We start from the raw sequence: 13,020 nt of genomic DNA, 5'->3' as shown, positions 1-13,020 counted from the left end.
CAATTTTTATTATTAAAAATGTTGATACGAATTTTTTTTTATTATTGATTTAAAGATTTTTATCTACAAAATTTTTATATTAAAATATTCTATTGATCCAGAAATTTTTGTAAATGATAAATAAACATAAATAATATTTGTAGACGAAAAAAATCTTTTATTAATCTAAATATTTTTATATACGAAAGATGATATTTATGATCCAAAAATGATATACAGGAACAAAATTATTATTGATTTAAATATTTTTACATAGGAAAAATAGTATTTATTATCAAAAAAATTTGTTCAAAAATTATATACGGGAATAAATTTATTATTGATTTAAATATTTTTATATAAAAAATTTATTATTAATTTAAATATTTTTTCTTTTTTAATTTTTTTTAAAAATAAATATATTATGTTATCAAATGCGCGTACCAAACCAGAACCCGTGCGTACGCATGGGTTTGTTAGTAGTTATATTGAAAACATCATTTGTTAACTGCCTTGCCTCGTCATGGTAGTTGCTACCAAATATTGTCAAGTTTCACTACAGATTGTTTGTTTGAATGACACGTAGCTATGGCGTCACTTCCTTAAAAATATATAAGGATTCAGAAACTTCACCTAATATTATTCTTGCACAAGTACTTGCAAGTAGATTTTCATTGTTTTTGGTTTAACAAATTGTGCGATTGAATTTTGTTGAGTAAAATAGGTGTTTGTTGGTGGTACATGTAAAAGGTGTAATTCATATACTTCTACAGAAGTCGACTAATTTATAATTTTTTTTGTCGGTTTATAATTTTGATTAGATAGAAAATTGTTATTTAGTGAGTGTTGTTTTTAATAAAAGTATTTTGGTTTTCGAGTATAGAAGTAAAGTTTGATACAATCTCAAGGCAAAAAAATAGTTTTTGATTGTTTACAAGCAGTACATGTTTAAGATTTTCTTTGTGTTATCCTTAGTGTTGATTGTTTACGAGCAGTACATGTTTAAAATTTTCTTTGTGTTATCCTTAGTGTTGGTTTAGACAATTATATGTCTCTAGTAGTGTATCGCACCATCTTTCTTTAAATACTGGCTTATGACCCCTTTATTGCCTGTTGATGAGATTTGCCTTAATTACCACAAGGCGCATGCTATTCATTATAAGGAACTTTCATAATTCAAATACTGACATAACCTTGTTATGAATGTTGTATTTGATATATTTAGGCGTGCATGAGTATATGTAAAGAAATAGGCGCTTCTGAATTTTTTGATTGACTCATAGGAGGGGAGATCGACTTTTAGGCGAGCAGATATTCTGGTGTATTGATGGGAATGAAAAAAACATGCATGCGTAGACTTGATTAAGTTTCTCCACTGATGGGACTGAGGATGAGAGGTTTTACTCTGAGACATAGATCTCTCAAGGTCACTTCAAATAAAGTTGCCAAAGATAAGCAAGCGTATTCCGACAATCAAGATACTTTTATATTATTTATTTTTGACACCTTTAAATTTTTAATACTAGTGTAAATGATCATCCATAACAATATTGTAACATCTAACAAATATAATCTTTTAAGAGGATCAATTTTACCATTTAAAAAACAATACAATTTATTACTTGTTTGCGTAGTATTTCTCAATGTTTTAAAAATCGGACCGGTCATCGAACCAGTGAGATACTGGATCACTGGTTTATCGGTCGAACCACTGGGTCACTGGTCGAACCGCACGACCAAATCAGATTAAACCGGATAACTCGGTTGAATAGACCTGTCATTATATAGGTATAAAACCGGTCGAACCGGATGATTCAGTCTCTAAAAAAATATAACTAGCTTTTAAATTTTTTAAAAATATCATATCATAAATTCACAATTTCATAACTTAAATTCAAATTTTAAACAAAGGTATCACACATAACAAAATAGTAAAAAATTACAAAGTCTAATTGCAAACAAAGTCTAATTACAACATAATCTAAACAAAGTCTAATTACAAATATGTTTATCCTAAAAAGAAAATCAAATAAAATTCAATATGTTTATGCTATTTAAGAAAATTTATTAGCAAAGATAACAAATAGACAATAAAGTTTTTAATTTGTCACTAACGAAAAAAACTATGTGAGAATGCTATTTAAGTAATACACTACTAAATATATTAAAAAAAAAGTTTAAAAGAAATGTTAAAAAAAAAAGTTTTTAAAAAAAAAAAAAGCAATTAAATCGCCGGTTTTCCGATTTTCCTGGTTTTCACCAGTTCCCACCGGTTTGATGGCATATTCGATTCGACTATTAAACTAGACCGATTACCTGGCCGATTTCCGGTTCGACCGGTCCGACCGGCCGGTCCGGTCCGGTTTTTAAAACACGTTCTATTTAATCTTAATTTTACTAAAAGTGTTAAAAACCTTGTTTAAAATAAGGTACAAAAGTTAAAGTGTGGAACAGATTATGATGGAAAATATATGCTACTACCTATTTCATGTCTCATCCGAACAGTCCAATTAAATTGAAGACCCGTTCTAATTAAAAAATAGGTCTAAATTTTAAGAAAATACAATTATAATAATTTAAAATAATATATTAAAAATATAATTATAAAGTTTAATTGGTATGCACTGACAGTAAAACAGTTTTATACCGTCAGTGAATTGTGACCGTTAAATGTTTATTGAAATTTAATTTTTATTTTAATTATTTATAAAATAATATTTTTGAATGGTTGTGATGTATTAACTGTGTAAAGAATTTTACACTGACAGTGCAAAATAATTAATCTCATAATTATATATTAATAAAAAATATTTAATTATAATTACTTTTATTTTTATCAATCTTATATTTTTAATTTATTGAATTTTTATCATATAACATTTTTTTATTTATTAAATTTTTTTAAAACATTTTTTTTAATATTTATTAATTTTTTTTGTAAACTAAAAATGAATATTTATCAATTCAAAAACCAAAGAGTACAAGCGATCACAAAGGATCCAGCTAAGCAAGAAGGGCTAAAACAAATAAACAAAACTTAAGCCATTAGCTTAGCAATATGGACTCTGAGCTGTTTATCTTTCCACCCTCTATAGATAATGCTATCTATAATCCTATTTATCGTACCATTCTATTCTGATTGCAAAACACAAATGCATTTCTTAACTGCCAGATGCCATATACAACTTCTGTGAAAGCAAGCTTATGTAATTTGGCTCTCCATCCCTTGTTGCTAGTAGGGGTGGGAATAGTCTAGGCTAGGCTAGGCTTTATAAAGTCTGGGCCTGGCCTACGATAAACTTACAAGGCCTGAGTCTGGCCTATGGCCTACTATAGGCTCGTTTTTTCAGCCTGGCTTGGCCTTTTTAAAAGCCTGGCCTGGCCTGAAAGTCTATTTAAAAGTCTCTTTCTTATTAATGTTTTCAATTAATTCATATTACTTAAGAAGCCTTATAGGTCGCATATATATGAACATTAAGACCGACCTATTTAGCATTTTTTTTCTAATATATATGCATATATAGATCAATCTATTTAATACTTTTTCGAATATATATGCATATATAGGCCAACCTATTTAGACTAATTTTAATATATATGAAAATATAGGCCGGCCTACAAGGTTTTATAGGCTTTTTTTAATAGCCTAGGCTTGGCCTATTTTATTAAATAGGCTTTTAAAAAAGCTTAAGCCTGGCCTTTTTATCAAATAGGTCCGGCCTGGCCTGGCCTTAAGTAGGCTAGGCTATAGGCCCCTGTAGGCCGGCATGGCCTATTCCCACCCCTAGTTGCTAGTGGTAGCAATTACCCATCTCATTTCAGTATCCCAATCTTGTGGTGTATGATTAAAATCAGTCCACTTCAAAATATGGAGCCACACATCATAAGTAACCCTGCATTGGAAGAATAAGTGTTGTATTGTTTCAGGATCATGTTGACACAAACTACACACAGAATCTTGAATAAACCTAAACCTAGTTTGTCCTTAGTGGGGAGTCTACCATGGCATAACATCCAAGTAGTGATCAGGGCACGAGGCCTGGCTGGGTTGTGGTGCAGCAAAAATCTCCAAGGAACCCTAGGCATATCATCTATGAGCACATCATATGCCTGTTTCATGATAAATTTCTGAGTAGTCAACATCTTTTGCCATAGCAGGTGGATTCGAGGGATATTTTCTCTCTGCAGCATGATAGCCTTAAAAATATAGGACTAAGTATTACCAAATTCCACATCTAGGGCTTGATCACCCTTCAGATAGTATGTGTGGATTCAAAGAACCCATAAATTGTCAGCTTTCCTCACAATATTCCAGAGACATTTGAGCATGGTTATCTTATTCCACAAAGATAGGTTAATAAGATTCAGTTCTCCACTGCTCCTAGGTCCGCACACAGTATCCCAGGCTATGAGACTTTTCCTACTGGTACCATGTTTACCTGTCCAAAGGAAAGATCTGCAAATAGAGTCAATCTTGGTTAGAACAGACTTTGGCAAAGGAAAACATTGGAGCCAGTACTGGGTGATAGAACAAGCAATGCTCTGAATAAGTTGAATCCTGCTTGCATAACTAAGAAGTTTCGAGGTCCAGTGTCTAACTCTTCCAACTATCTTCAATGAGAGGGAGATAATGAGCAATATTAAGTCTTTTACTAGCCATTGGTACACCAAGATATCTGACTAGCAATGAACCCTCCTCAAATCCATATTTCTCCTTTATGGCTGCTTTTATGTTATCATCCACTCCCCCACAAAAGAATCTGCATTTTTGAGGACTCATGATCAGGCCTATTGATGAGGAGAAAAACTTCACGGTAGCAAGCAGCATATCAACAGACATTAAATCACCCCTGCAGAACAAGAGAATATCATCAGCAAATGTTAAGTTGGATAGCCCCAACTTCTCACATTTTGCATGGAAATTGAAGTTTTTATCCAATTGCATCTTGACTAGCATCCTGTTCAAGTACTCCATTATGATCACAGAAAGCAATGGGGAAATGGGACCCCCTTGCCTTATACCTCTATAAGCAGGCATAGTATCAGTCATCACACCATTCACATTGAACACATAAGACACTGAAGTAACAGTAGCCATTATCCATTGTATAAAAGTACAAGGTATTCCCATTTCAAACATGATATTTTGGAGGGCTTTCCAATTTACCATGTTATAAGCTTTTTGTAGGTTTAGCTGCATCATACACCTAGGAGTTCCATGCTTCCTCCCATACCCCTTGATAAGTTCATAGGCTAGCAAAATGTGATTGTGGATGTTTTGACATGGGACAAAAGCAGCCTGACAGTGATTGATTACACTCTGTAAAATCTTCCCTAGTCTATCAGTTAAAATCCTTGCAATTTTCTTGTAAAAAGTAGTACAACCTGCTATAGGCCTATACTCTTCTATATTGTTGGCAGTAGGGCTTTTAGGGATTAAGGTAACCACATTTTTGTTGAATTGATTAAGCATCACACCCTTATCAAAGAACTCATGAATGGCAGCCACAACATCTTCCTTAATTATATGCCAGCTAGCTTTGAAGAACTTAGCTCCAAAGCCATCTATCCCTGGGCTCTTCAAATCACCTATACCCTTAAAGCTTTATCAATTTCCTGTATAGTGATTTTACTCTGAAGAAATTCTCTCTGCTCCCAGTCAAGCTGCTTCCCTTTCCTCATGGCTTCAATGTCAATCTAGACAAGGCTAGTGCTCTCAGTTCCCATAAGTTTGCCATAGAAGTCAACAATTTCTAGCTCTATGTCTTTTTGTCTGCTAACAGTTGAACCATCATATCTCTTAAGCATGGTTATACTCTTGTTCTTATGTTTGGTTTTGAGATATGCATAGAAGAAAGCACTATTCTCATGTCTCATCTTTAACAAATCAATTTTAGACCTCTGCATCAGAACTTTTTCCTCCATAAGGTTCCAGTGGATGACCTCCTCAGTGAGCCTCTTTACCCTCTCAATGTGCTGATTATTCATTTGATTCTACAACAGGGTGGCTTGGGCATCTTGTAAGGCAGACATACACTTAGTCAAATTCATTCTAAAGTCATTAGCAGGTTTGTGCAGCTTTCTTGAAGCATATTTAAGTCTTTGTAATTTGTACCAAAGGACTTTCATAGGCTTTCCTTTGGCAGGCTCATTCCAACTCACTCTAACAACAGAATCATATCCCTCAAGATCAATCAAATGATTACTGAATCGAAAAATGTAATGCTGAGGTCTGATCTTTGGGACAAAATATTTATTAATTTTAATATTATTAATTTTAATATAATTTTTATTTTTTTTAAATTTGAGGGCCCTCCAGAATTTGAGGTCATGTGCTGTAGAACCTGTTGCTTCTGCACAGGGTCGGGCCTATCCCTTTCTAGAGATAAATAATTAGGGTGAATTAAAAATTATGTAAAATAATATATTAAAAAATGTTTATTAACAAAAAAAACTAGAAACAAGTAAAAAATAATAAAATATTTTAAAAAAATAAAAAATTCAACAGTTCGGTTTTAAAAAAAAATTTAATGGCTTAGCATGGTTTAATATTCTAAATCAATATTCAAAATAAATAATTTTTAGTTTAGATCAATTTTAAAAAAAAATCAAAACAGTTTGATTTGATTTGAATGAGCTTTTATTATGGTTTTGTTCATGCTGTTGGATTTTCCACTGAATAAATGGTGCAGCCCACCATGTATGATGAATTAATTACAATTGAATTTGAATGCACTTTACTAGTTTAAACTCTCTCAATTCATCTTTCCATCATTTATGGCAGAGAAAGTAAGCTATTTCTCTAACCAGAGTCTCATGACAATAGTAAGCTCTTTCTCTAACCAGAGTCTCATGACAATCAATTTCGATTTATGGCAGAGAAAGTAAACTCTTTCTCTAACCAAAGTCTCATGACAATCAATTTTACACATCGGTCATGAAATGGAGGATTATATGCTATATAGTAGATGTTGATGTCCATTGAACAATCAGATTAATTTAATACAGTAGGGATTACAATCATGAAGGATTGAAAGTATAACATACTCCTATGTAAATAAATGAAAGACAACACATTTGTATCCATAAAAAGAAACAGGAGACGACACATGTTTGGAGGAAGAGGAGAGGTCCCCTTTTCTTGTCTTTTCTAGTGCCACTAAACAAACAACATAGTTGGTGTTGGATTTGATTGAAACCAAACCTAACCTTTAACCATAACCATGTGCCTTTTACATCACCAACTTCCGTACTCCACAGGACCACCACAATCCAAAACCACGTTTCCAATTATCTCTTTTTCAACATACTTGACTATATATAAGCCACATTTTCTTCTAAATACATTAAAAAAAAAAAAGAGAAAAGGGGTCATGCACTGACAGTGTAAAATATTTTTACACTGTCAACCAATCACCACCATGCCAATTAAAACATTTTTTTATTTAAAAAAAACTTTAATGACATGGCACATTCATGATTCCCTATTGGATGACAGTGTAAAACTATTTTACACTGTCATTGCACTACCTTTTAACTCAAAAAAAAAAAAGCAAATTTTACAAAAATAATTATAGAAAAAAATCTAATAGGGAAGTATAGAGAGATGCATATGAAAAATATTGAATTTACATAATTTTCTACACCCCTTTTCCCTTGGGAGAATATTTATACACAATAACATGCTAAAAATTAAGTTGCATTTTGTTATGAATCTATTGTTGTAATAGTAGGCTTTGTTTTGAAAAACTTTGCAACTGCTTGATAAAGATTCTCTTCTTCAAATGGTTTTGAAACATATCCATCCATTCCACATTTCAAACACTCCTCATATGTTGCATGGATTACATCCGCTGTCATCGCCAATATCGGCAAGTGGAACTCACTTTTCGCATCTCTACATGCTTCACCGTTCGTGTTCGTATTCTCGTTTGCCGTCCTCTCCATCCCCCGAATTCGTCGCGTCGCTTCAAACCTACAAAACAATGTTAATAGTCATTAAGCCTAGTTTCAATGAATATAAGTTGCGAAAGAGCTTATATCGATGCAAACACGAAGGAACGTACCCGTCCATTTCGGGCATTTGAATATCCATGAAACAAGCATCGAAATCATGAGGGAATTGAAGCATTTCAAGAGCAGCTTTGCCACTATCTGCACACTTCACGTCTGCTCCGAAATTTTTCAACGCGCCCGCAGCCACTCTTCGGTTCACTCCATTGTCATCAACCACCAAAATTTTCTTTCCGTAAAGAAGGCTTCGAACGGAAGTTGAACCGTTGGGCATTTCTTTTCCTAGCTGTCTCTTCTTGCCTGACCCTAAAACTTGTTGAAGACATGCTCCCACCATACTGGCTCTCAGCGGCTTCATGATCACGGTGTCGCTAAAACCTGCGGATTTCACTCTATCGAATTCGTCGTTGCTAATATTCGTCGCAAGAAGGATCATTTGAGGCATCTTAAATATATGTCCGTTCTGCTTCCAATCTAGTTGTCCTACACTGAAGTTCCCGTCCTCTCCACAAACCCACGAATCTTTCTCGACAAAAATAATATCAGGCTGGAATAACCTGCAACAACCAAATAGTTTAACTCGGTGAATGAACTCGAGTATTGAACCACATAGCATAAATCATCGCTATATAATGAATGTGTCGATAAATCTTAGAAGACAAACATGAAAATTTACTCGAAATTGAAAGCTTACCCTGTAGTCAAAGAACCGTTTTTCCCGCATAAAGAAACGGCTTTATTGATGGCATTTGCGACTTTAGCTTGTATCCCAAGTCTCTTCAAATGGTATCTAGTTACGGCAGCTCTAACAGGTTTTGCATCGACCACAATGGCTTTAAGCCCTCCGAAACTCGAGGGTAGATCTTCATAATTAACCTTCTTCACGTCGGGTATTAAATTCTTCTTAAATATTTTAAAATCTGCGGTAAATGAAAAAGTGCTTCCAACCTGCGGCCGGCTTATAAAGTTTATTTCACCGCCCATAAGTTCAACCAGGCATTTACTGATACTCAAGCCGATGCCGGTACCGCCGTAGTTTCTTGAAGTTGAGCTATCCGCCTGCACAAATGGCATGAAAATCCTATCTTGTGCTGAGAAAGGGATTCCAACTCCAGTGTCTTCGACGCACACCATCAAAGTTACTTGCTCATAAGATTCATTAGTAGCCACTTTTTTAGTCGATGTGTCACAGAAAAACTCTTCATCGGCAATTAGATGCTTAAAATTATCCCAGTTGTTGCGTTCATCAGCTGCTTCACATCCACTCAAGGTTTTGAGATTATAACCACCGCCGGATATATGCATAACTCCTTCAGATCCTCCATTTTGAAAAGTCTCGAATTTTCCATTCATTGCGGACTTTCTGTTTTCAGCTAAATGGACCTTAACGAATATATGTCCTCGCTCAGTGAACTGCAACGTGTCAAAGTTAATCAGAAACGCGATCAACACAACATGCATAATAGTAATGCAAATAAACTGAAAATTTCGCTTTACTTTAACCGAATTTCCGACAAGATTTGTTACTATTTGTCTGAATCTCCCGGGATCTCCCATAACAATATCTGGAACTTTATCCGAAACAAACACTGCCAGCTGCAAAAGACGAAATGAAGCAAAGGAAAATTAAGTTAGATCGTCGAAAAAGAAAGGAAACTAAATTAAGAAATTATGATGTAACTCGTATTGGCCTTAACAATAGGTTTCGCAACGAGGCATGCATACCTCTAAACCTTTGTGTCTAGACTTTTCGGAAAAGAGAGAAAGGACATCATCAAGTATGGAACGAAGGTCAAATGGAACCGCTTCTAGCTCTAATTTTCCAGCTTCAATTTTAGCTCGGTCAAGCACTTCATTTATTAATGCTATCAGTGCCTTTCCACATGCTTGAGCTGTCTGAGCATAGTCCCGTTGGGTAGAATTCAATTCGGTGCGTAGAAGCAGACCAAGCATTCCTACAATAATAAGGAGTTAACGATAACATCGGTATGAACGCATATGTTACATTTAAGGCATAGAGAGAAAGAATCTTGAAGTTACCTAAAATGCCATTCATCGGTGTTCTAATTTCATGAGAGACAGTAGCTAGAAACTGACATCAAAAACAAAAAATTTCAGTTCTAGTTATTGTTGCGCGAAAGTTTGAACATGTCAAGAAAAGTACCTGTGACTTGGCAACATCAGCTGCTTCAGCTCGAACTTTTAGTTCCTCCATTTCATGGAAATCATCCTCTACTTTGACAATACGATTTCCAGCACCGTATAAAATGTAACCGATTAACAAAAGAATCACAAAGAATAGGGTTACAGTGAGAACAGCTAACCAATTTGTCGGAGCCTTCTGGTGATATCTGTTCAAAAGTATGCTCATAAGCATTATTCTGCTGATAAAACGCCGAAACACGTTCGATAAAATGTGTACAAAAGAAGTTAGAAGAACCTACCTACATATCATTTGATGTTTCCTGTATGGATCTCCAAAATCAAGTTTACTTTCATGGACAAGAGAAACATCACCTTCTTCGTATTGATTGCCATACATGATTAGAGGGTCGGTAGAGTTCGTGATATCGTATACATTCACCAAAATTGCTTGGTGACCAGCAAGTTGACTGAGTAAATTCTCCACAAGGGACTCGACATCAAAGGATCCTCCGACATATCTGCTTCCAATTAAAAAGCTCATTAAGCACATCATTCGATTGAAACAAAGAAACTAACAAGCCAAAAAAAAAGCGAAACGAGGATAATACCCTGCAGTCGCTTTAATGAGCTCTTCGGTTGTTGGGTTAGGAGGGAGCTTCGATTTGTAAACAGGAAATGTTAAAACCACGCCAAGATGATGAGAACCCAACAACCTAAAAGGACTAGTCAGAACAGCTTTCCCAGTAGCTCGCGCTCTCATGATGTTCTCTCGGTCCTCCTAAGCAAGAAATTACGGTTTATAAAAGCTCAACACATAAAAAACGAAAAAAGACAGAAATTGTTTGCGAGTTTTGTTCTTTTACCTCGCCAGACATCATATCAATAGACTCGAGATAAGAGACAGTTTCTTGAGCAAATATGACGGGTGCATACTCATCCTTAACCTGCGAAGCCTCTCTTTCCATTGTCTTAATAACAACTCCATGTTGCTTCTCAAATTGCTCCCTTTCTGAATTAACCACTCTCTGCGCATAAGCCACTCCACTAAGTAACGGCCTTTCAAACGCAGTCCTAGCCGTATATTCCGCAAAGGTTTTCTAAAAGAGAAACAATACAAACAAAACCTCAAAAACACACCAAAGATTGAGCCAAGAAAAACACATAAAGCTCGAAACTTTCAAAGCACAAACCTGGTCTATAGCGGAAGGGTTTGTGTAATAATGAAAAGTTGAAACAAGAATCGCAAGAGCATGAACATGGTTAACACTAACACTAAACTGATCTTGCAACATTCTAGCCCTTTGATCACAAAGACTACCCAAAACCTCTTTCCTTCTAACTTTAGAATGCACATCCATAATGCTATAGATAACATAACTAAATATCGCCATCAGAAGAATCCATAGCAACAAAAACCTCCAAAGCCAGCCTCTATGCGCTTGAATGAATGTGAACCGTTTGTTCCCCGCTTGTTCGTGTAACTTCGAAGCCAAAGGATGGAGATGATGATGATGATGATTCTGCATCTTCAACCGAACACCCATCACCAACACAACAAAATCTCTTTCTTTCAACCTATTTCTCCGAACTCTTCTTCTTCATCATATAAAGAAAAAGTTCTGAAAAATCACAGACACTTTTAATCTTATGGTTGATAGAAAAAGTTGAGAGAACAAAAAACCAAGTACAGCATCATTTCAGCATTGTTTTGTGTGATTCAAACCAAACAAGAATCAAATCAAAAAAGCAAAACCAAGCATGATGAATGATTAAGCAAATTCTTTCTCTCTCTCTCTCTCTCTCTTAAACAAGAGAAGTACTAGTAAGAGAGAGAATAGATTAAGAATTAAAAACAAGGGAAATTGAGACAAGCATGGGTCTCAAAAGATGGAAAAACAGCTCAAATTCCAAAGAAGCACCTTCTCCATTCTCTCAACAGCCAATATTTGTGTATTTTAAGGAATTAAAAATTGTATAGAGTTCTATAATCAATTATCATGCTCAGTAAGCGTGAAACCAGTCTTTGCTCTAAGACAAAACAAGACCACGTTCATACATCCTTATTTTAATCAAAAAACCAAACATTGACCCAAAACAAAAAACCACACACAAAAAAAAAAAACACAGCTAAGCACGCACAGTCACACACAACCCAATGACAAAAAGACACAGAAACAAAGTTGTTAGAGTAACAATGTTTACCTCTATAGGAAAGAGAACACAGTTGAAAACCAAATTCGTTGGTTCTTCTTGATCTACTCCCTTCTCTCTCTCTTTCTCTAGTTACTTTACTTTTAGCACAATACTAAATATATAAAAAAAATAGTTTTTTTTCTGATACGATGTTGTTGTCTCCCTTCAACTTCACATACACTAGTCAAGTCCTTCTTTCACCTCAACACTGTTTCTTTCTTCCTCAAGATAGTATCTTTTTTCTTGAAGAAGCTTCAATGGAGAAAAATGAACCGACCCAGTTGAGCTATAGTTACTATCTTTGGAAAATGAATCTCAAGATTCAAACTTTTTCACATTCTAGAGATGAAAACTTTATTTTTCTCATTTGGGTCTTTCTCAGTTCTCACTCACTTGGTTCTTTTTCTTTGAACGTTGAACAATTTTTAGAACAGAGGAGAGAGAGAAAAATAGCAATCACAAATCTGAACGACAGTGACCTGCGACAATGCTAGGATCTTATTCCGATGAGAAATGTCAAAAATACCCTTTCTTTTTGTATTTGGAATGACTTAAATAACCTTAATAGTTAATCAATTTGTATTTGGGGTATTAATTAACTTTGGTGTTTTGTATTAAATTAATGTTGTGACTTTAATTATAGTATTAGCTCATTGTTGGTAAACAGTTAATTTAGTTATTTTTTTAGTT

At 34.6% G+C, this 13,020-nt stretch overlaps 1 protein-coding gene across 1 annotated transcript; it reads right to left on the bottom strand.

Moving 5' to 3' along the window:
- Window positions 1-7,575: 7,575 nt before the first annotated feature.
- LOC131604007 (histidine kinase 4) lies at window positions 7,576-12,756 on the bottom strand. The gene is made up of 12 exons (XM_058876494.1): window positions 12,340-12,756; window positions 11,328-11,756; window positions 11,001-11,234; window positions 10,746-10,915; window positions 10,437-10,655; window positions 10,157-10,343; window positions 10,033-10,084; window positions 9,718-9,947; window positions 9,490-9,588; window positions 8,687-9,405; window positions 8,046-8,549; window positions 7,576-7,954 (listed from the first exon to the last, which is right to left on the bottom strand). The coding sequence occupies exons 2-12, from the start codon at window positions 11,679-11,681 to the stop codon at window positions 7,687-7,689; spliced, it is 3,036 nt and encodes a 1,011-aa protein (XP_058732477.1). The 5' UTR covers window positions 11,682-11,756; window positions 12,340-12,756; the 3' UTR covers window positions 7,576-7,686.
- Window positions 12,757-13,020: the final 264 nt, after the last annotated feature.

This window comes from Vicia villosa, linkage group LG5 (genome assembly GCF_029867415.1).
Source record: "Vicia villosa cultivar HV-30 ecotype Madison, WI linkage group LG5, Vvil1.0, whole genome shotgun sequence".
NCBI classification, from domain to species: domain Eukaryota; kingdom Viridiplantae; phylum Streptophyta; class Magnoliopsida; order Fabales; family Fabaceae; genus Vicia; species Vicia villosa.
This window is presented reverse-complemented; position numbering and strand designations above follow the sequence as displayed.